The 27862-nt window shown below is 41.1% G+C and overlaps 3 protein-coding genes across 5 annotated transcripts in view; 1 reads left to right on the top strand and 2 right to left on the bottom strand.

Moving 5' to 3' along the window:
• The window catches only part of mcc (MCC regulator of WNT signaling pathway), a 333254-nt gene that overhangs the window by 87320 nt on the left and 218072 nt on the right, over positions 1-27862 (top strand). The window lies entirely within an intron of this gene.
• LOC124484255 lies at positions 3275-8884 on the bottom strand. The gene is made up of 2 exons (XM_047045111.1): positions 6731-8884; positions 3275-4184 (listed from the first exon to the last, which is right to left on the bottom strand). Exons 1-2 carry the CDS (start codon positions 7713-7715, stop codon positions 3586-3588), a joined length of 1584 nt encoding a protein of 527 aa, XP_046901067.1. The 5' UTR covers positions 7716-8884; the 3' UTR covers positions 3275-3585.
• LOC124484256 lies at positions 7887-9603 on the bottom strand. Its single transcript, XM_047045112.1, has one exon. The coding sequence runs from the start codon at positions 9414-9416 to the stop codon at positions 7887-7889; it is 1530 nt and encodes a 509-aa protein (XP_046901068.1). The 5' UTR covers positions 9417-9603.

Genomic DNA, 27862 nt, shown 5'->3' on the forward strand with positions numbered 1-27862 from the left:
TTCTTGTAGAATATTGTGCATCCTACCAATGATGGCAAATCCTTAGGTACAGAGAATATAGTAGCATGAGAATTCAGTAAATCCGGCTCATTTCCCTGATTTATGGAAATATTTGAATAGATTATATACTGTGACATCATGTTCAACAATCCTTTGGCTTTGACTACCAGGTTACTAGCTTTGGCTACGTAGATGTTATTCAGCAAAATAATTGGTCGTACAGGAGTCTTTGAACTAGGTTGCTCTCCTAACAAGGGATGCTTTTGCAATACATACTGATAAGCGAGAAGGCACATGGATGGTAATCCTCCAGGACTGGCATATCCTCATCTGTGTATTTTACCTCATCATTCTCTTTAAAAGTTCCAGATAGATCATTAGGTGAAATTTCTGGCCATGCGGTGGGAATAGTCACTTTCCCAAATACAGTACTAGGTGGTATCCAATAAGGAGCACATCTACCTCTCCAAAAAGTGGAAGATAAGTGTAAATATTGTTATCGCAAAGCCAGATCATAAGATCAGTAGCTGGCCATGGAAAAAGTGTTCCCATGAAGATCCTCTTATCTGGACAACCCTGAGTAAAACCCACACGATGCATGGTTTTAATACCCTCAATATGGTTTTAATACCTTATCCAGAGCGACTTACAGTAAGTACAGGGACATTCCCCCCGAGGCAAGTAGGGTGAAGTGCCTTGCCCAAGGACACAACGTAATTTGGCTCGGCCGGGAATCGAACTGGCGACCTTAAGATTACTAGCCCGACTCCCTAACAGCTCAGCCACCTGACTCCACTTGTTCTTTCCACTTGTGCTGAGCTTTGAGGGTTATAGGGAATTTGAAATGTCCAATTAATCCCTAATGCAGCGGCCAATTGTATAGTTACTCTAGATGTGAAAGGAGTGCCATTGTCAGAATCTATCCCATTTGGTATCCCAAAGCGAGGAATAACATGTTCCATCAAACACTTGACTACTGTTTGAGCGTTTTCTTTCCTTGTCGCAAAGGCTTCTGGCCATTTTGAAAATCGATCCACTATCACCAGAAGATACGAAAATCCTCTGCACTTGGCATGTGAGTAAAATCTATCTGTAATTGTTGGAAAGGACCTTCAGGTTTTGGCAAATGATCTCTTTTAGCTGGATTGACGTGTGGATTACAACGAGCACAGATTAAGCATCTCTTTACAAATTCTCTAATTTGTTGTTCTAGTCCTATTGTAAAGAACAGTTGTGAAATATAGTGCATGATGCTCTTATACCCTACATGAGTAACACCATGTACATAGGATATTAAGGATTCATACGCTATTTTTGGTAATGCTATTCTATCATCTACATTTTTCCATAAACCATCATTGTGCTTTACACATCCTTTCTTCTCCCAAAGTAGAACTTCAGATGGTTTCGCCTGATTCTGAAACAATATTAAATCATCAATAGTAAACGGAGGATCAGAAGTTTGAATATTCACAAAAGAATGTTTCATCCATGGTGGGAAGGAATCATTTAACGCTGCATCTTTTGCATGTTTGTCTGCTAGATTATTACCTTTAGCAATATCAGAATCTGCCTTTGAATGACCCGCACATTTTACTATAGCAAGGTTAGTTGGTAGCATCATAGCATCCAATAGACCTCTTACTGCGGTGGGAATAGTCACTTTCCCAAATACAGTACTAGGTGGTATCCAATAAGGAGCACATCTACCTCTCCAAAAAGTGGAAGATAAGTGTAAATATTGTTATCGCAAAGCCAGATCATAAGATCAGTAGCTGGCCATGGAAAAAGTGTTCCCATGAAGATCCTCTTATCTGGACAACCCTGAGTAAAACCCACACGATGCATGGTTTTAATACCCTCAGTAGAGCTGAGACAAGTTACAGGTGCCTTCATTTGTGTAGCCTTAATAACTACTGGTTGAATATTATCATATGCGTCTAAATCTCGCTGAACCAGAAGTTTAGGAGTCAATGTTTTCCAGAATTTATTACAGTAATCAACAGTGACTGTGCTGGGCTTGGAAAACATGAGTGTTTGAATCATTATCAACACTTCTTCATCTTCGAGTGATTCGTATTGTGCTTCAATTGATATCATACTTTCCGTCATAGTAACAAAGTTGACTTGCTGAACATAGAATGGTTTCCTCCCTGTTGCCATCAACGGATAATATAAGCAAATCATATCTGATTCATTCATAGGAATATGATTCTGTACTTCCACTCCAAGAATGCTTGCAGGTGTTGGAGCGTTACGACGTACACGAACATGCTGATCAGAATTAGAATGTTCAATCAGTTCTATCCCGTCTTTGGTATCATTCCCTGAAACATCATTCAAATTAGTAGGGTGTTCGAGCATGACCGCATAATTGACCGTGATCAACGCTAGAAGTGAGATGATGCTCTTCACGACCATGAACTTGATTCGAGTTCTCTGTGGAGTATCCCCCATCCTTTTTTCTGGTTTCATGATGCTCACTGCTCGGTATTATCGCCAATGTCATCACTTCTATATATCATGAAACAGAAAGAGAAAAACAACACCATAACCAAACTCAAGATAATGAAATATTTATGCTGAGGAGAGAAATATTTCTCATCCTTTGAGGTTCTGTCTGCTTCACTCCACAAGTCCTATACTGCATCTGCTATAGGAGGTGCTTGTCGTAGTCGAGATGCATGGATCCATTGTGGTTGGCCTTTAACCTTAACAGCTGTTCTGGTCACCAAAAGAACCTGCGTCGGAGGTCCGAACCTCGGTTGATCCTGCTGAGCCAATGTTTTTAAACTGCGTACTAAAACATAATCTCCTGTCTTAAAACTATGAATACTCTGATCACCTGGGGTGGGAAGAGAATCTGTGACTTGTTGATTATTTTCAGACACAAAAGACCACAACTGTTTCACATAATTTTGTCTCCTGCAACAAGGTTAAATCATTCGCCGGTGTTTTGTCCATCAGCACACCTAGAGGAAAAGGTCTAGCCATCAAAACTTCATGAGGGGCCAAACCCGTACCCGAATTTGCCATCGCCCTGATAGATAGAAGTACTTGTGGAAGGGCGTCTATCCAAGTTGTTTGTTTAGTCTGACGTAATTTTACCAATTTGTCTCTAATGGTTCTATTTGTTACATTTACATTTCATTTACATTTCGTCATTTAGCAGACGCTCTTATCCAGAGCGACTTACAGTAAGTACAGGGACATTCCCCCCGAGGCAAGTAGGGTGAAGTGCCTTGCCCAAGGACACAACGTAATTTGGCTCGGCCGGGAATCGAACTGGCGACCTTAAGATTACTAGCCCGACTCCCTAACAGCTCAGCCACCTGACTCCACTTGTTCTTTCCACTTGTGCTGAGCTTTGAGGGTTATAGGGAATTTGAAATGTCCAATTAATCCCTAATGCAGCGGCCAATTGTATAGTTACTCTAGATGTGAAAGGAGTGCCATTGTCAGAATCTATCCCATTTGGTATCCCAAAGCGAGGAATAACATGTTCCATCAAACACTTGACTACTGTTTGAGCGTTTTCTTTCCTTGTCGCAAAGGCTTCTGGCCATTTTGAAAATCGATCCACTATCACCAGAAGATACGAAAATCCTCTGCACTTGGCATGTGAGTAAAATCTATCTGTAATTGTTGGAAAGGACCTTCAGGTTTTGGCAAATGATCTCTTTTAGCTGGATTGACGTGTGGATTACAACGAGCACAGATTAAGCATCTCTTTACAAATTCTCTAATTTGTTGTTCTAGTCCTATTGTAAAGAACAGTTGTGAAATATAGTGCATGATGCTCTTATACCCTACATGAGTAACACCATGTACATAGGATATTAAGGATTCATACGCTATTTTTGGTAATGCTATTCTATCATCTACATTTTTCCATAAACCATCATTGTGCTTTACACATCCTTTCTTCTCCCAAAGTAGAACTTCAGATGGTTTCGCCTGATTCTGAAACAATATTAAATCATCAATAGTAAACGGAGGATCAGAAGTTTGAATATTCACAAAAGAATGATTCATCCATGGTGGGAAGGAATCATTTAACGCTGCATCTTTTGCATGTTTGTCTGCTAGATTATTACCTTTAGCAATATCAGAATCTGCCTTTGAATGACCCGCACATTTTACTATAGCAAGGTTAGTTGGTAGCATCATAGCATCCAATAGACCTCTTACTGCGGTGGGAATAGTCACTTTCCCAAATACAGTACTAGGTGGTATCCAATAAGGAGCACATCTACCTCTCCAAAAAGTGGAAGATAAGTGTAAATATTGTTATCGCAAAGCCAGATCATAAGATCAGTAGCTGGCCATGGAAAAAGTGTTCCCATGAAGATCCTCTTATCTGGACAACCCTGAGTAAAACCCACACGATGCATGGTTTTAATACCCTCAGTAGAGCTGAGACAAGTTACAGGTGCCTTCATTTGTGTAGCCTTAATAACTACTGGTTGAATATTATCATATGCGTCTAAATCTCGCTGAACCAGAAGTTTAGGAGTCAATGTTTTCCAGAATTTATTACAGTAATCAACAGTGACTGTGCTGGGCTTGGAAAACATGAGTGTTTGAATCATTATCAACACTTCTTCATCTTCGAGTGATTCGTATTGTGCTTCAATTGATATCATACTTTCCGTCATAGTAACAAAGTTGACTTGCTGAACATAGAATGGTTTCCTCCCTGTTGCCATCAACGGATAATATAAGCAAATCATATCTGATTCATTCATAGGAATATGATTCTGTACTTCCACTCCAAGAATGCTTGCAGGTGTTGGAGCGTTACGACGTACACGAACATGCTGATCAGAATTAGAATGTTCAATCAGTTCTATCCCGTCTTTGGTATCATTCCCTGAAACATCATTCAAATTAGTAGGGTGTTCGAGCATGACCGCATAATTGACCGTGATCAACGCTAGAAGTGAGATGATGCTCTTCACGACCATGAACTTGATTCGAGTTCTCTGTGGAGTATCCCCCATCCTTTTTTCTGGTTTCATGATGCTCACTGCTCGGTATTATCGCCAATGTCATCACTTCTATATATCATGAAACAGAAAGAGAAAAACAACACCATAACCAAACTCAAGATAATGAAATATTTATGCTGAGGAGAGAAATATTACTCATCCTTTGAGGTTCTGTCTGCTTCACTCCACAAGTCCTATACTGCATCTGCTATAGGAGGTGCTTGTCGTAGTCGAGATGCATGGATCCATTGTGGTTGGCCTTTAACCTTAACAGCTGTTCTGGTCACCAAAAGAACCTGCGTCGGAGGTCCGAACCTCGGTTGATCCTGCTGAGCCAATGTTTTTAAACTGCGTACTAAAACATAATCTCCTGTCTTAAAACTATGAATACTCTGATCACCTGGGGTGGGAAGAGAATCTGTGACTTGTTGATTATTTTCAGACACAAAAGACCACAACTGTTTCACATAATTTTGTCTCCTGCAACAAGGTTAAATCATTCGCCGGTGTTTTGTCCATCAGCACACCTAGAGGAAAAGGTCTAGCCATCAAAACTTCATGAGGGGCCAAACCCGTACCCGAATTTGCCATCGCCCTGATAGATAGAAGTACTTGTGGAAGGGCGTCTATCCAAGTTGTTTGTTTAGTCTGACGTAATTTTACCAATTTGTCTCTAATGGTTCTATTTGTTACATTTACATTTCATTTACATTTCGTCATTTAGCAGACGCTCTTATCCAGAGCGACTTACAGTAAGTACAGGGACATTCCCCCCGAGGCAAGTAGGGTGAAGTGCCTTGCCCAAGGACACAACGTAATTTGGCTCGGCCGGGAATCGAACTGGCGACCTTAAGATTACTAGCCCGACTCCCTAACAGCTCAGCCACCTGACTCCACTTGTTCTTTCCACTTGTGCTGAGCTTTGAGGGTTATAGGGAATTTGAAATGTCCAATTAATCCCTAATGCAGCGGCCAATTGTATAGTTACTCTAGATGTGAAAGGAGTGCCATTGTCAGAATCTATCCCATTTGGTATCCCAAAGCGAGGAATAACATGTTCCATCAAACACTTGACTACTGTTTGAGCGTTTTCTTTCCTTGTCGCAAAGGCTTCTGGCCATTTTGAAAATCGATCCACTATCACCAGAAGATACGAAAATCCTCTGCACTTGGCATGTGAGTAAAATCTATCTGTAATTGTTGGAAAGGACCTTCAGGTTTTGGCAAATGATCTCTTTTAGCTGGATTGACGTGTGGATTACAACGAGCACAGATTAAGCATCTCTTTACAAATTCTCTAATTTGTTGTTCTAGTCCTATTGTAAAGAACAGTTGTGAAATATAGTGCATGATGCTCTTATACCCTACATGAGTAACACCATGTACATAGGATATTAAGGATTCATACGCTATTTTTGGTAATGCTATTCTATCATCTACATTTTTCCATAAACCATCATTGTGCTTTACACATCCTTTCTTCTCCCAAAGTAGAACTTCAGATGGTTTCGCCTGATTCTGAAACAATATTAAATCATCAATAGTAAACGGAGGATCAGAAGTTTGAATATTCACAAAAGAATGATTCATCCATGGTGGGAAGGAATCATTTAACGCTGCATCTTTTGCATGTTTGTCTGCTAGATTATTACCTTTAGCAATATCAGAATCTGCCTTTGAATGACCCGCACATTTTACTATAGCAAGGTTAGTTGGTAGCATCATAGCATCCAATAGACCTCTTACTAAATCTGCGTGTTGTATGAGTTTTCCTGCAGTAGTTACAAAACCTCTGTTTTCCCAAATTTTACTGAAGTCATGTGCCACTGAAAATGCATATTTGGAGTCTGTATATATGGTAACTGATTTATCTTTGGCATATAGACATGCTCTAGTCAAAGCAACTATCTCTGCAGCTTGAGCAGAAGAAACAGGTAATCTATAGGCTTTGATACTATTTCCTAAATTATCCACTATGGAATATCCTGAAAGAATAGTTTTATCATCTGGGCGCATTGCTGAACCATCACAAAATAAGACAAAATCATTATGTTCCAAAGCTGTTTGTTGCAAGTCTGTCCTTACACTGGATGTGGAGTTAATAATATCCATGCAATCATGAGGAGCTACTTCCTCTGGTTCTGTTCCATGCAATAATGTTTTTAGATGCACAGCTGGATTTGTGTGTGTGGCCGTGGAAATAGTTACATTTTGAGTTCCTGTCAAAATGTGTTCGTAATTACTACGTCTTTGGCTTGTCATGTGTTGTGTTGTGATATTTACTAAGATAATGTTTACGGTATGTGAAGTATGTAACACCATGGGATGTCCCAAAACTATAGTTTGTGCCTTCTCCACCATCAAAGCGGCGGATGCAACAGCTCTTAAACAGGGAACCATGCCCTTGACAATTAATGGCAACATTTTACCATAATAGGCTACCGGCCTGATTCCGTTTCCATGTTCCTGTCCCAATACTGCGGATACTATTTCACCATTGTCTGCAACATAGAGATGAAAAGTTAGTTTGTAGTCAGGTAATCCCAGTGCAGGAGCAGTACACAAGAGATATTTGATGTGACGGAAGGCATGTTTCATTTCCTCATTCCATTGAATGACTTCAGGAGAGTCTTTGAGTGTGGCTTTGCGCAATTCTGCATCATGGACGGCATACTCAGCTATCCAGTTCCTACAATAGTTTACCAGTCCTAGGAAAGACAACATCTCAGTCTTGTTCCTCGGTCATACAATGTCCTTAATGCTGTTCACTCTTTCTTGTGACAAAAATCGACAGCCATCCTTTAAGATGTATCCCAGGTAGTACTGATTCTTGGCAGAATTGAAGTTTAGCAAGTGAGGCTCGGTGTCCACCTGCTGCCAAGTGTTTTAGCAGAGCTATCGAATCTGAGACACATTCTGTCTCATTTCTGGCCGCCACCAGAAAGTCGTCCACATATTGCAATAAGGTTGAGTTACAAGGAAGGGACACTGGGCCAGATGTCTATTTACCATGGCACTGTAGACAACTGCTGAGTCAACATAACCCATTGGAAGGCGTGTCCAAATATACTGTTGTTGTTGAAATGTGAATGCAAATAATGGTTGGGTATTTTTATGTATTGGAATTGAGAAATATGCAGAGGAGAGGTCCACCACTGTATACCACTTAGAGTCAGCTGGTAATGCTGTTAATATTGAATTAATGTCAGGTACTATAGGTGAAATAGGTATGACTGCTTCATTAATCTTTCTCAAGTCTTGTGTAAAGCGATACTTGTTAGTACCTGGTTTCAAAATGGGATTAATAGGAGTGTTATTTGGGGACTGAGCTTTACATATAACACCTTGCTGTAATAAACTGTCAATGACAGGTTTAATCCCCTCTTTTTCTTTGGATAAAGGATACTGTTTAATGTAAACTGGATATTTACTCATATTGACCATAGCTTCATAAGGTGGTACATCCAATAAGCCTACATGGTTGGCATGTAGTGCCCATAGAGTAGATGGTACCTCACGCAACATACATGGTGCACATAATGATAGTTTAATATTGCCATGATTACGAATCTGTGGTTTCACGTCAGTTTGCAAATCTTTAATAAAGAAGTGAGTAGGTTCCACGCCATACGTCCAGATGACGCAACTTTTATGAGTCTCCTCCTGATCAGGGGACTTCAATAAATATTGAGTACAAGAATCATTAAAATGTGGTACATCCGAAAAATCATTCCGTACTGCACACACAAAGGTCTCAATGTTACCAGAAGTAGTCTTCCACAATAACAGAATCCCATGTGGTGAGATAAATATGTTCCTTGGCACTTCCTGCAAGGTATCTGGATCTATAAGTTTATCTGAAAAAGGAAAATCAATTGGTTTCAGATTAACAATCCTAGCGGCTACATTACAAGAAGCTAATTTCTTTATACCACTAATGGTAGATAGTGTTTTGATAAACTCAACTTGTTCTAAAACAGACTTAGCTATGTGGTTTGTCTGAACACAACCAGAGAAAAGCTGATAAGCATTATTTGGGGGTATGTGTACCTCGATCCCATCCTGTGAACATAAGATGGTTGCATTCAATTTACTTAATAAGTCTCTTCCCAATAATGCCATTGGAGAAGTTGCGCTAACAATGAAAGAATGTTGTAATTTATAATCATCAAAATCAATCTGTAATGGAAGTGAAACAGGGTCTATCTGGGGCTTACCACTGATGCCGACGGACTGGACAGTATTTTTACTCATAGGACAATCAAAATCTGTTTTCCTTAAACAGGACATAGTGGCTCCAGTATCAACCAAAAAGGGAATTCTTTTTCCTGCAATACTCAAACTTAATTGTGGTATCTCAGAGGGTTTATCTGAAATATGAAATTGTGGGGCATTAATTATACATTTAACATTGTCCAGATCCATCGATATACAGCGTCACTTATCCCACATCAAGTTAGCAGGTGTATCTGCTGGCTGTGTGGCCTGTGGTACCATGATTGGCCTCTGGGGAGTAGTATGCCATGACTGGGAGGGGCCAATCCCATCTCGCGCAGGAGCATCTCTCTCTTCATCTTGTAGTCTCAAGAGACAATCTTTAAAGGGGCAATTGACTGCAAAACCGATTTTACCTTGTCATTGTTGAAAAACGACAGTTCGGAGGGTAAACTGAACATACCGTGAATATCAAAGTCCATTGACACCTCTTTCCTATTCAAATCTCAAAACGAAAAAATTTGGCTGTAAAACGCTAGCTTTTCAACAGAGCCACCGGTCCTACGTAGGACCGGTGATCGCCCTCTTATTGGCTCTGGTCTGTATCTTTGTCACGCCCCAGAATTTACATCCAGACCAGCCAGAGGTAGCGTCTATCTCCGATACTAGTTTAGCTGCGCGCTGCTCTGTGTAGGCTACTTATAATGAATTACAAAGAAGAACGTTTTGAATTATAACAAGGATATTGATTATGGACCACGGTCGTAAATGCTGTGTTCCAGGCTGTGCAGGGAAGGCTAACACTCACAGTCTTCCCAAGGAGCCAAACATTCAACAGGCATGGCTGCTGTTGTCTATGAGAAGGTCCCGGCGAAGTTCGACACTCAATCATTCATTTGCTCTGAACATTTCACCCAAGACAGTTTTGACAACCTTGGACAATTTCAAGCAGGATATGCTAGGAAGCTGAACCTGGAAAGAGGTGCTGTTCCAACCGTATGCTCATTGCAACCGCAAGCTATAAGGACAGTATGATGTTGTGCTAACAGTTATTAGCAATGCTAACGTTTCCTGTATATAGCATACCAGGTAGAATGCTAAATACGTTTCTACACACATCAAATGACTCTAGCTAGACTAGCTGTAGTCGGCATTAGAAGGGAAGCTTCCGAAAAATAGCCAGAAAACAAACTGCAGTCTGGCTTATTGCTAACGCCTGTCTAGATAATCTATTTGAAAGAACTGGAGAAAGGCAGGTTTTAGATACAGGATACGTTAGCATTGCTAGTAACTGTTACTAGTAACACCTAGACTGTAGGCATGTAAACAAGTTTAGCTTGCTAGTTAACGCAAGAGCATAGAATGTGTGATAATTTAGCCTAGTTTATTGGCAATGGGGCTAACGTTGATTCATGTTCCTGACTGTGTTTCATTCAAATAAATAACCTGTGTAATGAAAATCTACAATTCACGATGCATGTTGGTCCAGATCTTTGTCATGTTATTTTACAGCAAGATATCTAGAGCTAGCCTAGCTAGCTAACTGAAGCCGAGTAGAATCACGATATGGTTTGGTTGCTAAGCTGTAGCCTAACGTTCTACCCACCTAAGTCAATCCAGTTTGCTTCAACAACAGAAGTGGAAACAAGTAATGTTATCATTTCAAATGATATATAGTCAATCTGTTGAAAACAGTGTTGTGTAGACACAATAGATTTATTTGCGCGTTTTTATTTCAAGTCTCCAACTTCGGTGTTTTAGCGAGTGCTGCTGTTGGCCGTGTTGCGTTTTTGCTCCCAGCTTCACTCGTTGATAACCAACCAATCAGCGCGCAGCTTATCTAAATATTAATGAGCATACCATAAAAGGAGAAAAGCTAGTGTTTTTTCCCGGGAACATTTCAGAGGATCTGTCAGAGGGCATAGAACAGCACCCGGGCCATTTTCAACCCAACCAATGTTACATACCCTATCCGGAGACCTTAAGGAACAGTGTGAAATACCCCAAAAACCCAGTCAATTGTCCCTTTAAACCAATGACCTTGTCTGCGACAGTAGCGACACGTGGCTTTATATACTTTAAATGGTCGTTGTCCATTCCTATTGAAGTTGGAACGACCTCGATTTGGGGTGGAATTGTTCATGTTAAAACGTACATTCCTTTGATCTTCAACATTTTGATGCACAACTTCAGTATTGTTAGTCAAGGGGAGATCCATTTGCACTGCCTGAAATCGTGACGATTGAACATTAAACAATCCGACTGCCTCAAGTTCCCTTATTTTCCTCATCAGTCTCACTGGACTCAATGAAAACACATCTGGTGCAGACAATTTGAGTGTATAGGCAGATCTAGGATCCAATCCATTTAAATACATACTAACAAAGAAAGTATCTTCAGTGTCGTTAATGTCTAATTTAGCGTCATCCTTCCACGTTTTTTGAAAGCGATTAGCATATGCAGAAACAGTTTCGTCAGATTTACGTTTACAATTTAGTACCTGAGTTACATCACGTTCTTGGAATGCGTGTTTCTGTAAGAATTCAGACACCTCAGCAATGTGTTCTTGTTTATGCGCATGCGTCAACCATGGATGGGTACTGTCCTCCTCTTCAGGATTGTCAAATTCAACAGATAAAGTTGGACAAGCTTCTATTAATGTGTCTATCTTCACGTTTGGCATTAATGTAGTCAAAATATAACGGGAATCTTTACCACTTAAACCTAAATGCATCAAAACAGCCGTGTACCAATTTATGAATGCTCTTGGATGTATAAACGGTTTTGGGGCGTCCTGCGCAATGCGAGAAATTTATGATAAAGACAAAGGTCGATCTAAGATTTTATCCCCGAGGGTCAATAAAGGAGCCATAAATGTACCTCGTCCACTATGCTGATGTTCTCCGGCTCTAGTCCGTAGTATGTCCAAAATCTCATATAGGCATTTCAGCAAAGCAGTATTTGTGATGCATGCCAACACACCATTTATATCTTTGAGGGAAACTGGAGAGTCTGGATCTAATTTGACATTATGCTTATTTTGATACGCCTCTACTGCTTCAACAAAAGTGTCCATCAATACACCAGTAAAACGATCAATATAAACGTCAACAGTTTTCCTCTGTTTCAAAAGGTGAAATATCTTTTTGAATTCTGCCTGTAAACTTTCTTTGGTATATCTTAATTGTTGATCCTCGATCCGTCTCTTGTCACCTTTAAATTTCCTATTTGCAATATCAAAAGCCCTGTTGCAGTTATCAAGCCACATGTCAATACATTGATCTCGCCATTTTTTAGCCATTTGTCCTGAGATTCCCCTTGGGAAGACATAAGTTGCAGTAGCGCGGGGACAAGTCTGTGTTTTAGGCCGTCCGAATAAGCCGGAATCTAAAAACAACCAGTCGTAAATATCATTATCCATCTCATCGTCATAAGCAGGAGGGCTGTTGAAATCGGATGCTTGAGGGTACAGGGAGTTAACAGCGCCTGCGGAGTTTGTGTTTGAACCAGGCTGAGCAGAAGGCTCAGTTTGGGAACTATTCTGCTCCATAGCAAAGTTTGTGAATTTCCTTAGCTTCTTTTTTACTTTTCTTTCTTTCTTAGCAATATTAGCCGGCCATTGTTCACCCATCAATTCCCATGCAATAAAAACCTCTCGCATGTAATCCGTATCCCAAACCGAATTGCTGACAGCTAGATTATCAACAAGATATTCTCGAGCAATCTGCAACAGGTATCTATCAAATGTGCCCTCAAGCGGTATTTGTCCGTCTGTCCATTCATACAGATTAGTCAAATAAGGTTAAACGTAAAAGAAACCGACTTTAGTGAGCATCCATTCTCTTGGGGACATTTCGGTTAAACTCTTATTTGGCACGTGCTTTAAATGTGGATTGGTCTTCAAAAGTTTAGACATAACTTTACGTTCTTTACGGGGCTAATCTTTCTCAGTCTTAAATTTAACTACTAATGGCAAATTCCTATTGGTTTGACACCCCATGTTTACAGGCACATTTATAAAATAATATTGTTAATATATTAATATCCAAAGTCAAACCTTTTATGTTTCACGTTCATTTGTGTATTTAGCTTTAATCTTTAATCATCTTGTAAGAAGATATACTCATAGTCATAAATTTAGCACTTGAATGACTGTAATTCATTATAATATGTTGTCAGTCCTTGGGAAACATTGCTCGAGTCTTACACATGAATAACGTGTCTTTCAACGCTTTACCAATCACGGGCGTATCTTCAACCATTAACCAAAGTTTTCATATCGTTCGAACCAGCAACGAGACTTGTTAAATGGACTTTACAGTACCGGGAATCCTGCCCTTAAATTACCGACCTTTCTTACCAAGTATTGGGAAAAGGGTTTTACGGTCCATACGTCACCATGACAACAAACAAACGGCCTTTCACCGCATATAACCTACGCAGATACCAAACTTTAACCGATTTTTAAAGCCAAGCGGATAAACCCTTGCTGACGGTCTTTGTCCTGTATCTGTCCCGTAGTCTTTCGGTCCCCAAGCAACTATTTAGGCCTTCTCAAATTACAAATAATTAACAGTCATCGAGTGAAATAAGATAGTTTCCAATCTTCTACCAATTCACTAGACTATCTCAAAGTCGTGCTTCCTGCCGTCCTCCCGTACAGAAATCACCATGTCCCCTTTAAAAGTTGCCCAGGTTCATTACTACTGTCAGCCAGTCCTCACAGGTAAGCAGAAATTAATGCAACCATATAATAATGATAATCATAATCTGCTCACCTGGTCTCTGGCTGAAGATTTAACTGTTCGTGACGCCAATTGTTATGATGATATTCTGTCGGAGGATGGGCCAAGGAACGCACCACAATGAAAAAGAGTTGACTTCGTTTATTAATCGAGCTGCTCGGATCCCACCATCAGTCCACAACAGAGTGATAGGCATGAGTGAGAAACATGTCTCTCAGACAGACATTATATATGAGCTGGACCATACAAATATAGTTACCACCAAAACATGTCCTTAAACGGTAGACATTCCACAACTTAAGGCATAGGAAGAACAACGCACAGGTGGTGCAGTCATCACTCATTGTTTATACTATTTTTTGCATGTTGCTCTGTCCAAAGGTTAAAGTGCACATTCTCCTATCTATATGTGTATTATCCGAGACCTGCTGCGTGACCTCTTGACCACAGCAAGAGACTCAAGCTTCTCTGTACACAGAAAATCTGCGTACTCAGTGACGTTTGGATTATTAGCGATTAGAGGGTGTGTAGCAACCGATAATGTAATAACGGCCAATAACGTAAAAATGTTTTGCCAATAACGTAATAACTTATTACGTTATTGGCTGGTTAATACGTTATTGGCTCAGGAACTTTTACATTATTGGCAATTTTTTACGTTATTGATTTTATTACATTTAAATTATTACGTTATTGGTCGTTATTACAATCTTGGCTGTTATTACATTATCGGTTGCTACAAGGTGAATTATCAGGGTGGTTTCATCCTTGTCAATTTGATTCCATTGAGTTTCAGAGGGTCACAGACAACTTTGACATCTAAACGTCCACTGTTTGATGTATCCAGTGGCTGATGTGTTGATAGAGTTGTGTTAAATTGATTGGGATATTGACCTGTGTGGAAACAGAAACTGCCCTCCTGTCAGTCACCACTGTGCTCCAGTCTGCCAGAGCGGCTTCGAGGTCTCCTTCATCATTCAATACGGTTAACCATCAGATCCTGCTCGCTAGATTTTCTGAAATGGGCATCACTGGCACTGCACTTCAGTGGATCTCATCCTACCTGTCGGGAAGAAAGTGTCAGGACCCCACAGGGCTCCGTCCTTAGACCCCTCCTCTTCTCTCTGTACACCACCTTGCTTGGACTGATCATCACCTCCCATGGCTTCTCCTACCACTGCTACGCTGACGACACGCAGCTGCACCTGTCGTTCACCCTGACTGATCCGGGGATCGAGACCTGCCTCACAGACTCATCTCCGCCTGGATGACGGAGCACCACCTCCAGCTGAACCTCGCCAAAACAGAACTTCTCATCATCCCGGCCAAGCCCTCCATCTCCCACAATCTCTCAATCACCCTGGGATTTGCGACGTTGACCCCTTCATCCTCTGCCAGGAACTTTGGGGTTACCATGGATGACAAGCTCTCCCTCACAGCCCACAATGCTGCAGTCTCCCGGTCGTGTACATTCACCCTCTACAACATCCAGAAGATCAGGAGATACCTGTCTGAGCATTTTTGTAAAGCTCTCTCTTGGAAGTTGCTTTGGATAAAAGTGTCTGCTAAATGCATAAATGTAATGTAAAAAGAAACACTAAGAGTGAAAACAATACATAAAAACATTCACAAATGTACGCTTTGTACAAGTATTGTGTGCAGTAAAATGTGTAATAGGTGAACTATGCTTAGCACTAATCTGATGGGGTGTTTCATTAGAAAATGCATTGTACAATGTCATAAGACATTTTCTGTAAAGGATGATTACTGATGATTATTAGTGGTATCTTGCTTCAAACTATTTTTTTAGACAACCCATTCATTTAGAGCAGATAAACATCTAAAACATGCAAGCTAGTATGTCACGCCCCTGGCTGTGACACTGTTTCTGTTTCTCTTTTTCCTGTGTTCTACTCCCTTTTTTTTGTTTTTCCGTGTGTGTGCATGGGCGGAGTCTACCGGGGTAGACAACCATCCTCACTTGTGGCAGATCAGCAATCAACGATCTATGTAGACCCTGCTCACCATTCAGACTCTGCCAGATTGTTAACTAGAACAAAGAACATTAAAAACTACCTTTTGAAACTTTTTGCCTCACGAGTCCATTTTAAGGTCCGAACATTGCTGTACCGTAACATAGTAGGCCCTAAAATTCATATTGAGAGAGGTTGATGTAGAGGGAGTATAACTTAGCTGACAAAGTTGAATGAGTATTTCAGTTGTTTGAAGTGCAAGGCAACTAAACACCTCTCTACGGGAAAATAAAAAAGTAAAAACAAACATTGTGGAGATCCACAATTACTGAAGGGCTCTGGCGGTAGTGCAATGATTTGAAAATGGTTTACTACATCAGAACTTGATGACAAACTCATATTAATTAGATTGAGTAAAACATTCATAAGCCACTGTGATTTCCCACACAATAAGACCTACATTTGTCTAACATAACTCTACAATAACTTTGATCAGTGCATTAAGACAAGCATCTTATTGACAGTGTGGGAAATACCGTTTACATGTACACAGGGTGTAATGTATTGTGCTATAACATGTATAGTACATAATGATGTAATTAGTATGTGGATACAAGAAAGTATGTATGTGGTATGTAATAAGTTTGCTCAATAAAATAAGTCAAGTTCTGTGACTATCCTTGTTGTTGATTGAATGGGAGTTGAGGAGCGGGAGGGTGTAGGAGATGTCAATCAAACTTCATTTTATATCCAAGTCAATCACAAGGTCGCCGGTTCGATTCCCGCATCTAGGTTTTTGTATTGAACATCAGAAGGTTGAATTTGATAATCTAGCAAAGTATCATCATTACAATGGCCAGTAAGCGTCCTCGATCTGTCCATCGAAAAGGGACTGAGTCACGCGACCCTGCACTGAAAAGTCAATGCACTAATGTGGCACTCACTTGGCGAACAAATTACTTTTGAGTTTGACAGCAACCTAGATGCCTTCACCATCGTCATATCTGTTAAACATTGCCCTCTCTCAGTGTCTTGCACCAACTCCCAAAATGCACGCCTTCTCTACCTTCTTCAAGAGGTCCCCCCCAACCACAACACGGACATATGTGCTAGGACCGGTACTGTTCCCAGGCTTCATGAATTTGAGCTCCATGCTTTCACCGACAACGCTAACGATGGATCTCATTCACACTGTGTTGCCAGGACCCGCCCTGCTCTGCTTCTGATAGGCGTTAGGTATATGTAGCTTTGTTTCTCTCATATGATTGGTAAGGGAAATCAATTGACTAAAAAATATTAAACCGCATGCAAGTTCCCAAATGTTTATTTTCTCATGGCCGCACGCCGGACATCCGGCACGGCATACTTTAAGCCCTGGGTTTACAGTCGAACAGCTGAAACATTCATATGTTTTACAAATAACTGAATCTTACTGACCTCAAATAAACATTCACACATGATGCAAGAAATCCGATACGTTGGCTAGATATAGCATATATATACAAACCACTGCATATCTGGTAATTTCTGTGTACTCAGATGACTTCATAGTAAAAGATTTGTTATGACTAGTGCTACAGCTAACTCTATAGTAGCTAGCCTATTACTACTGTGTAGTTGGCTAGCTATCAATGAACCGTTCTTTGTCATTTTGCGGCTTACCGTCTGGCGAAACAGATCATCGGAGTGTTGAGATATGGGACAAACAAATGCTCCATAAAGCCTTCTGACGGAGCAAGACCACATCTGTTACACCCCCGTTACAATGGTGCCGTGACCTGGATCACTTGGTTAGCGTCAGCCAACCTGCCGGAGTGAGTTTAGAGGGGTGAATGCAACCGTTGTGAATCGTTGAAACTCACTCCTCAGGTATGTAACAGGCCAACAGCGTCAACGAATAGCTACCTTTTCTTTGGCGTAGCTGGTAGTGGTTGTATGGAGTTAGATTAGTTTCATAATTCAAACAAACAAATGCAACACGATTCAAACAAACTTAACACGATCCAAACAAACGTAACACGATTCATACAAACATAACACGATTCAAACAAACAAACGTAACACGATTCAAACAAACGTAACACGATTCACAAATGTATTTCGTGATTCTCAAATGTAACGCGATTCACAAATAAATGACCCTATTACACTCGTTTGCAACCTGACAAACACAAGTTACAAATCCCTGCATTCGTTGGTGTGAATCCCTGCATTCGTTCGTGTGAATCCCTGCATTCGTTCATGTGGATTTTTGGAACTTTCCTGACGCGCTTAGATTCACAAATGCATTTTTTCTAAAAGATATCCTCTGCAGCCTATCAGATCGTCTCTTCCAATTTTAGCCAATCACATTAACGTGTCTATGTGGTCTTCAACAACCTGCCATAATGACGGACATCGTCTCCTTCACATCACGAGCAATGTCGTCTGGTAGCATGTAGGTGAAATGTTGCTTGTTAATCTTATTAAACCGATGATCATACGTGATTGAATATGGTTGAGAATGGCTGGATTCATGTTTAGTCATTTTCCGTGTTTCCTAGGCTAACGCAGAGCCCGTCCACCCATATTAGACATTCTCCGGTGATTGGCTAAAATTGGAGACATCTGATAGGCTGCAGATGATATCTTTTAGAAAAAATGCATTTGTGAATCTAAGCGCGTCAGGAAAGTTCCAAAAATCCACATGAACGAATGCAGGGATTCACACGAACGAATGCAGGGATTCACACCAACGAATGCAGGGATTTGTAACTTGTGTTAGTCAGGTTGCAAACGAATGTAATAGGGTCATTTATTTGTGAATCGCGTTACATTTGAGAATCACGAAATACATTTGTGAATCGTGTTACGTTTGTTTGAATCGTGTTACGTTTGTTTGTTTGAATCGTGTTATATTTGTTTGGATCGTGTTAAGTTTGTTTGAATCGTGTTGCGTTTGTTTGTTTGAATTATGAAACTAATCTAACTCCATATGGTTGTGCTTGGCAGTCAGAGGTGGCGTGTTCAAGACCAGGCAGGGACGAAAAAATGGTCCTTAAAGCCTTCTGACGGAGCAAGACCACGTCTGTTACACTCCCGTTATACACACATAGTTCAAATATTCATAATAAACCGTCTTTGCTTCTTATATAACTATTTGTCGGATTTGTGTACTAAACATTATCAAGAGTCTTCATAAAAACTTTGAAGAACTGTGAAAAGCATTATATTAGCTTTAAATTTCCTTTTATAAAGTAATTTTTAGGGATATGAAGTTGCCTTTGCACATGGTCTTCCTCGTGTGTGGAAGTGATCTAGTCCCTATGTCAATGTGGCATTTATTTATGGACACATGAAATATGTGCAACAGTTGTAAAGTTTTAGTAAATGTAAAGATTCTGTAATATATTTCTTATGTCCTCCCAAACTATAGAAAGACAGACATGTATCCTACACACCCACATGTGAGCTCCACGACTCAAAATCAAATCAATCGGAGTTGCGGTTCATGAGTAAGTAAGTAAGACTTTATTTATATAGCACATTTCATACAGGAATTGCAGCTCAAGGTGCTTTACATAAAATCAACAAAAACAATAATGAGTGATAAGTGATAAAAGTAATAGATCTCAAACATATAACAAACCAGACAAGCCGCACTCTATCTGCGGTCTCTCGAATCTGTCTTAAACCCGAGCTGCCACTTGCAGTTTCCACACATATAACAACCCAGACAAGCCGCACTCTATCTGCGGTCTCTCGAATCCGTCTTGGATCCGAGCTGCCTCGTGCAGTTTCCAAACATATAACAACCCAGACAAGCCGCACTCTATCTGCGGTCTCTCGAATCCATCTTAGATCCGAGCTGCCACTTGCAGTTTCCACACACATAACAACCCAGACAAGCCGCACTCTATCTGCGGTCTCTCGAATCCGTCTTGGATCCGAGCTGACTCGTGCAGTTTCCAAACATATAACAAACCAGACAAGCCGCACTCTATCTGCGGTCTCTCGAATCCGTCTTCGATCCGAGCTGCCACTTGCAGTTTCCACACATATAACAACCCAGACAAGCCGCACTCTATCTGCGGTTTCTCGAATCCGTCTTAGATCCGAGCTGCACTTGCAGTTTCCAACAATATAACAAAACACATGCACTCTTGCACAGTCTTTGTGGTTTCTCAATTAAAATAAAAAACTAAAATAAAGTAAAATTATAATAATAATAATAAAAGCTACAGAATAACAAAATACAATAACTCAACAAAATTGATAAAATGTAACACATAATAGTGCAAGTCAAACACAAGCCGCAATCTTTGCGGGAATACAAAGCAAATATATAAAAACAATAATATAACTACTACCAGTTGTAAGGCCCTTCTGAGATAAAAATTAGTTAAACGCTTTGGTAAAAAGGTAGGTTTTAAGCTGTCTTTTAAAAATGTCTAGCGTGTTTGCTTCTCTGATATTTATGGGTAATTTGTTCCATAGTTTTGGGGCATAATTGGCAAAGGCAGCATCACCAATTTTCTTATGGCTGCTTCCGGCGACCTCTAATAGGCCTGCATTTGATGATCGCAGTGTTCTAGCTGGTGTGTAGTTTATAAGAGAGTTAGCAATGTAGCTAGGTCATTGTCCGTGTAGAGCTTTGTATGTGAGGAATAGGACCTTAAAGTCAATTCTGAAGGTAACAGGGAGCCAGTGTTAAGTAGCTAGGACAGGACTAATGTGTTTTCTCCTTTTAGTTTTGGTTAATAATCTAGCTGCAGAATTTTGAATGAGCTGTAGTCTTTCAGTGTTTTTTTTGGGAAGACCAGCGAAAAGTGCGTTACAGTAGTCCAGCCGGCTGGATATAAAAGCATGAATTAACTTCTCTGCATCATTTTGGTTTATGAATGGTCGTACCTTTGCTATATTCCTCAGGTGAAAGAAAGCAGTTTTGGTCACTTTATTAATGTGGGAGTTGAAATTCAAATCTGAGTCCAGGATTACACCGAGACTTGTCACCTCTGATTTAAGCCAGGGGGTTAAACTTCCTAGATTCTTAGTAAGCATCTCTCTTTTGGATTTGGGGCCACATAGTAGGACTTCAGTTTTGGCTTCATTTAATTTAAGAAAGTTATCATTCATCCATTTGTTTATTGCCAACAGGCAGCTGGTAATGGAATTGATGGCCGTTGCATCGTTGGGTTCAGTGGATATATATAGTTGTGTGTCGTCCGCATAGCTATGGAAATTCATGTTATGTTCTCTGATTATGTCACCGAGTGATAACATATAAAGAGAAAAAAGTATTGGACCTAGGCAGCTTCCTTGAGCAACCCTGTAGCAGTTCTCATGTTTCTTAGACCTATGGTCTCCTAAACTAACATAAAACTTCCTTCCTGTGATATATGATTTCATCCAGTTCAATACACTATCCGTGAACCCAATAAGCTTTTCCAGTCTATTGATTAGGATGTTGTGATCAATGGTATCAAATGCTGCACTGAGATCTAAAAGGATAAGGATAGAGACTTTATTTGCATCAGAGTTTAGTCTGAGGTCGCTAATTATTTTGGTGAGAGCAGTTTCAGTACTGTGATATTTCCTGAAACCTGACTGCGAGACTTCCAGAATGTTATTTTCTTCAAGAAAAGAATTTAGTTGCACTGAAACGATCTTTTCCAGTACTTTACTAATAAATGGAAGGTTTGATATTGGTCTGTAATTTGCAAGTAGACTGTTATCCAATTTGGGTTTCTTTAATAGGGGCTTTACAACAGCTGTTTTGAAGGCATCTGGGAAGACGCCAGTTCTAAGGGATGTGTTTATAATCTCTAGCACCGGACCTGAGACACTATCAAACACTCGCTTAAAGAATGTTGTGGGTATAGGATCAATATCTGAGGTTGTGGAGTTAGATTCACTGACAATTTTTGAAGGTTCACTAAGTGTGATACAGGTAAATGTGCTCATGGTTATGTTGCAGAATCTACTGATGTCAGTTTCGACCCCACTTTTACAAGTACTAGCTCTGATCAAAGTTATTTTGTTCTTGAAGAACGAAGCAAGCTCTTCACATTTAACTGCTGAGGATGGCGGGGGGGGCAGGGACAGTGTTTAGCAGCTGGTCAATGGTGGAGAAAAGAACTCTGGAGTTTCTGGCATTTTCTGTAATAATGTTGGAGAAATATTCTCTCCTCGCTAGACTGATAGTTTTGTTGTAGGTGGTTAGTATATCTTTATATATATTGTAGTGAATAGTGATCTTTGTTTTCCTCCATTTTCTCTTTGCTGCACGGCATTTTCTTTTAGTTTCACTAACATTTTTATTTCTCAGCCATGGGGAGGTTCTGCTTGTGGACTTCTTTTTGGTTTTCAGTGGTACAACAGAGTCTAACACAGATAATAGTGCATCATTGAGGTTCTCTACCATTTCATTCAGAGAGCAATCATGATTAGTTGGTTCATATGGAGCAAATTGTTCAGAAAATGTCATCATAGCTGTATCGTCTAAATATCTTCTTTGGACTAAGAATTCTTTTGTGGTTTTTGTTAGGATGATTTCCACATTAAAAAGTATACAATGATGGTCTGAGAGGGGTAGATCAGTTATTGAAATATTATTGATATTTAGTCCAGTTGTTATCACTAGATCTAGTGTGTTTCCGTGCCGGTGTGTTGGGTCTGTTATGTGTTGAGTGAGATTGAGACTGTCTAGGAGATTTAAGAGCTCAATAGTTCTTGGGTCGGCTTTTTTATTTACTTGGATATTTAAGTCTCCGTTTAAAACTACTTTGTCATATCTAGTGACACATAGTGATAATAGTTCAGAGAATTCTTGTATGAATATTGGCGAGGGCTTGGGTGGCCGATATATAATGACAAAAAGTATTGATTCGGTTTTGAGCTCTATAGCAAGATATTCATATGAGGTGAATTCACCTAGCTCAGTGATTTTGAACAATAGTTCAGAGGAGAAAATAGCTGCGACTCCTCCACCTTTTTTGGATTTCCTAGAAACTTGGTGGAAGCTGTAATCTGGCGGACACGCTTCTATCAAAGTTGCTGTTGCCGTGTCGTTGTTTAGCCAGGTTTCTGTTAAACAGATGCAGTCTAATTTGTTTTCTTTGACCAGATCATTAACTAGAAATGTTTTGTTATTTAGTGATCTAACATTTAGAAGGGCCAGTTTCATCTGTGGGGTATTAACAGATAAAACAGGGGTTGATAAATCTGTTTGAAGAATATGGATAGTTCTGTGACTTCTAACACTAGTTTCAGGTTTGTAACCATGCATTTTACCATGCCATTTTCTGTTTGTGATGATGACCGGTATGTCTAATGAAATAGCATGGTGGCTGTCCTAGCGTAGCTTTTCATTGGGAAAGTCTATGTCACTGAGCTGTTCCATCACAAGGGAATTCATCTGGGGGGTGCAGATCTGTGCAAGGCCCATGTCCTTGCAGGAGGCTGTTTGAATGTTCTGTTCTGTTCCATGGGAGGTTGTTTGGGATGTGTCAGTCAGCTTAGACACAACAGGGATATGGGGAGCAAATTGATTTGTGGTCAGGAGCACGTGACTGATGTTTGCTGTTAGTAGTTGAGATCCTCTACGGTTTGGGTGGAGTCCGTCAGCTTGAAAACGGTCTGCGCAGTTCCAGAACACATTGAAATTATCGATAAATCTCAGTTTGTGTGCCAGACAGACAGATGCCAACCATGTGTTGAAAGATAGTAGTCGACTGAAGGCTTCTTTTCCTCTTCGAAAGCATGCAATTGGTCCACTGATGAATACAGAGGAGAATAATTTTGTGGACAGATCTTTATTGTACAGAAAAATCCAATATGGCGGCCGTTATAGGTTCTTGAGGCTTTATTGTTCCTCATGAGAAATAAGGCATATGTAATGAATTTCAGAAGTTTGGGACAAATGGGATGCAAATGGCATGACTTTGAAAATTGGCAAATTGGGGCATGGCCTGTAGCGTCACCTTCTGTCTAAAGTGACCCATGTTTGGTATGGTAGTTACTAATGTGCTACAGTTTCAACATGCTGGGGAGTCCAGGTGCTGTAGAGTGAAGTGGAGGGCCATATTAACTGCATCGTCCACAGACCTGTTGGTTCTGTAGGCAAACTGCAGGGGGGTCCAGTAGAGGGTCTGTGGTGGATTTAAGGTGTGCCAGCACCAGGCGCTAACCACAGAGGTCAGGGCGACGGGTCTGTAGTCATTATGTCCAGTTGGCCTGGGCTTTTTGGGCACAGGGAAGATGGTGGAGGACTTCAGACAGGCTGGCACATGGCATGTCTCCAGGGAGGTGTTAAAGATGTAGGTGAACACCGGAGACAGCTGGTCAGCACAGTTCTTGAGGTTGGCAGGGGAGACAGCGTCTGGCCCAGCTGCTTTGCGTGGGTTCTGCCTCTTGAAAAGTCTGTTAACTTTACTCTCCTGAATGGAGAGTGTCGTCACTGAGTTAGTGGGGAGCGTGGGGGAGGGAAGTTACAGTTCAGGGCAGTCCAATTGTCTTTCAAAACGACAGTAAAACTCGTTCAGGACGTTGGCCAGACGAGAGTTGTTAGTGGAGTGGGGGGCTCTGGGCTTGAAGTTGGTAATCTGCCTGAGCCCTCTCCAGACAGAAGCAGAGTTGTTAGCAGAGAACTGGCGCTTCAGCCTCTCTGAGTACAGTCGTTTAGCCTCTCTCACCGCCTTGCCAAACCTGTTCGATTCCTTGAATCTGTCCTTGTCCCCACTCCTAAACGCGGCCTCTTTGTCCAGCCTCAGCCTTCTGAGTTTAGCTGTAAACCAGGGTTTGTCATTGTTGTAGCTCACCCTGGTGCGTGTTGGTATACAGCAGTCCTCACAGAGGCTGATGTATGATGTCACAGCCTCCGTGAGCTCATCCATCCATACTATTGGAGGCAGTCATGAACATATCCCGGTCAGTAGAGTCCAAGCACGCCCGCAGATCCTCCATAGCCTAACTGGTCCACTGTTTTGATGTCCTCACAGCAGGCTTACAGCGTTTAAGCTTCTGCCTGTATGCAGGAATCAGGTGGACCATGGCGTGGTCTGAGTGACCCAGTGCTGCTCGGTGAACCGCGTGGTATGCTTTACTGATTGAAGAGTAGCATTGAACCAAAGTGTTCCCTTCTCTGGTAGGGCATTTGATGAGTTGTCTGGGTTTGGGGAGTTCTTGAGTGAGATTGCCCTTGTTAAAGTCGCCTAGCACAATTAACCAATAAATCCTGATTTTCATGCTCCAGCACAATATCTGGTTGGTGAGCACACGTTGAGCCTCGTTGGTGCTAGCCTGAGGGGGCATGTAGATGCCGACCAGTATAAATGAAGCAAACTCACGTGGCGAGTAAAAAGGTTTACAGTTAATAAAAAATGATTCCAGATCAGGAGAACAGTGCTGCAGAATCACTGTCACATCTTCACACCAGCCACTGTTAATGTAAAAACAAATACCACCACCTTTCGTTTTGCCAGATAGCACAGGGTCACGATCCGCTCTCAGCAGTTTGAAACCTGCTAGCTGTAGCGCAGAGTCTGGGATCAGTTGACTCAGCCATGTCTCCGTAAAGCACAAAACGAAAGATGAATGAAAGTCTCTGTTTTTTCACACCAGTAGCCGAAGTTCATCCAGTTTGTTGCTCAGTGAACGCACGTTGGAGAGAAATATCCCTGGTAATGTTGTGCGTGCCCCACGCCGACGGAGTCGCACCGGCTCGTTTGCCTCTCCTACGGCGCTTCGCTGCTAGGACAAAGCCGATGGTGGCTTTGACTATAATTCCCACTAATTCTGCCGCTGGGAGCAGAAAAGTGGGAAATAAATCCACAGGAGTTGTAGTCCTGATGTTTAGAAATACTTCTCTTGTTAGAGAACCCCGGAAATCTTGGCAGAACACTGAATTAACAGACAAAACGAGACAAAAAATAACGCACCTAGCGACCGAGGCAGCCTTCATCGGCGCCATCTTGGATCTTCAAACCTGCTAGCCTTACATCAACACACATTCTAAAATGGAAACATGTTTTGAAAGTTGTTAGTGTAGTAGAGCATGTAACTTTTCGCTTGTATTAAATATATCCCAAGCGTCTGCAATTCTTTGACCAGTGTGTTAGCAGCAGCTGGTCTTGTTGAAGCCAGAAGGATAAAGCTAACCATCCCACATAATGGGACCGTGCTAGTTTAGCGTAGTACCAGCAGGCTAGCAACTCAAAAGTGATATTAACTGGTAATAAGTAGGCCTATATGATCCCTTGGATAGTAATATGCCTGTGATGTCTTGACTATGTTGTACCCTCACCACTAGTTGGCGCTGTGCTGCCCATGATACAATGACTTGTGTGTTGCTCACGCTCTAAACTAATGCATCAGTAAACGATTACAGTTCAAGCCATAAAGACGTGTCCGTTTTGGTACTTCACATTAACCAGGTACTCTAAAGTGGAAAGCACGAATACATAACATAAATTGGCGACGAGGATACCCTTTAGTTTGCCTGTATTGTTTCTGCCGCAGTATTGACTGTGAGTGGAAAGTGATAAGTGAAGTTTTGCCGTGAATGAAAAGTTGCTAGCAAACGCTATTAAGCGCGCCAACTAGCAAGAGAGGACGATTGCTAACATGGCTTCATACGGATTCATCGGTCATATAGCCGCATTCCACGAATTGGTGGAACAATGGGCTACGTACGTGGAAAGGTTTGAACATTTTGTTACGGCAAATGACATTGAGGAAAACAAAAATGTTGTTGTTTTTCTTAGTGTAGTTGGTGCTAAAACCTATGGACCTTTACGTAGCTTAATGGCTCCGGAAAAGCCTGGAGAAAAGACCTATAAGGATATTATGGATGCTTTGCAAGGACATTTTTCTCCGAAGCCGCTTGTAATTGCCGAAAGATTTCGTTTTCATACACGGAACCAACAAGAGGGGGAATCTGTGACGCAGTGCATAGCAGTCATTAAAAAGTTGTCAAAACACTGCGAGTTTGGAGCACACTTGCATGATGCGCTCAGAGACAGGCGTGTATGTGGATTCAACACAGAGGCAATACAGAAGAGATTGCTGACCGAGGCCGCGCTTACTTTCAACAGGGCAATGGAGATAGCCTTGTCTATGGAGACAGTGGCAAGAGAAACTCATCAGCTAAATAGTGCAATGAAAGTGCATGCTATTTCAATGAATAGTCAGCATCGCAACGAGTGCGTGCGCTGTGGAAAAATGAATCATAAGGAAGTGGACTGTTACTACAAGGATTAAAAATGCCACAATTGTGGAAGGACAGGTCACATATCCAAAGTGTGTAGAAACAAAAAGACTGTAAAGAAGGAAAAAACTGTGAAACCGAAATTTAAAAAGAACAGGGTGCACCACATGGATGCAAAAGATATGTCAAACAGTGATGGTAGCACAACGGATTCTGAGTTAACAGTGTATATAATGGCACAGACTGGAAATCTGTCACATATGTGCGTTAAACCAAAAATCGAAGGGATAATTGAAATGGAGTTACGACACAGGTGCTGCAGTTTCTCTCATTTCAAAAGAACTGTATGACATGCAATTTTGCCACTTACCATTGCACCATACTAATGTCGTGTTGAAGACATACACAGGTGAGATGATTTCTCCAGAAGGCGTCATCACAGTCGCAGTAAAGATGAATAGGCAGAGGGCTAAGCTAACGCTGTATGTGGTTAAAGGGGCCTTGCCTCCACTTTTCGGTAGGGAATGGCTGCGAAAAATACGGATTGACTGGCGGGAAATAAAGATGATTCGCAAGGAGACACTAGACGGGGTGCTACAGAAGCACAAGGAAGTGTTCAAGACAGAGCTGGGCACACTGAAAGGCATTGAAGCTGCTATAGCTCTGAAAGTAGAACATCAGACAAAGTTTTGTCAGGCAAGAGTCGTTCCTTATGCTCTCAGGCCTAAGGTAGAGACTGAAATTGACAGACTG

This window comes from Hypomesus transpacificus, chromosome 22 (genome assembly GCF_021917145.1).
Source record: "Hypomesus transpacificus isolate Combined female chromosome 22, fHypTra1, whole genome shotgun sequence".
Lineage (NCBI taxonomy): Eukaryota > Metazoa > Chordata > Actinopteri > Osmeriformes > Osmeridae > Hypomesus > Hypomesus transpacificus.

Coding starts and splice junctions, on each gene's coding strand:
- LOC124484255 (XM_047045111.1), bottom strand. CDS start 7,715: ATGTTGTCTTTCCTAGGACTGGTAAACTATTGTAGGAACTGGATAGCT. Junction 4,185..6,730: donor ACACGCAGATTTAGTAAGAG/GTCTATTGGATG, acceptor CCGCAGTAAGAG/GTCTATTGGATGCTATGATG.
- LOC124484256 (XM_047045112.1), bottom strand. CDS start 9,416: ATGGATCTGGACAATGTTAAATGTATAATTAATGCCCCACAATTTCAT.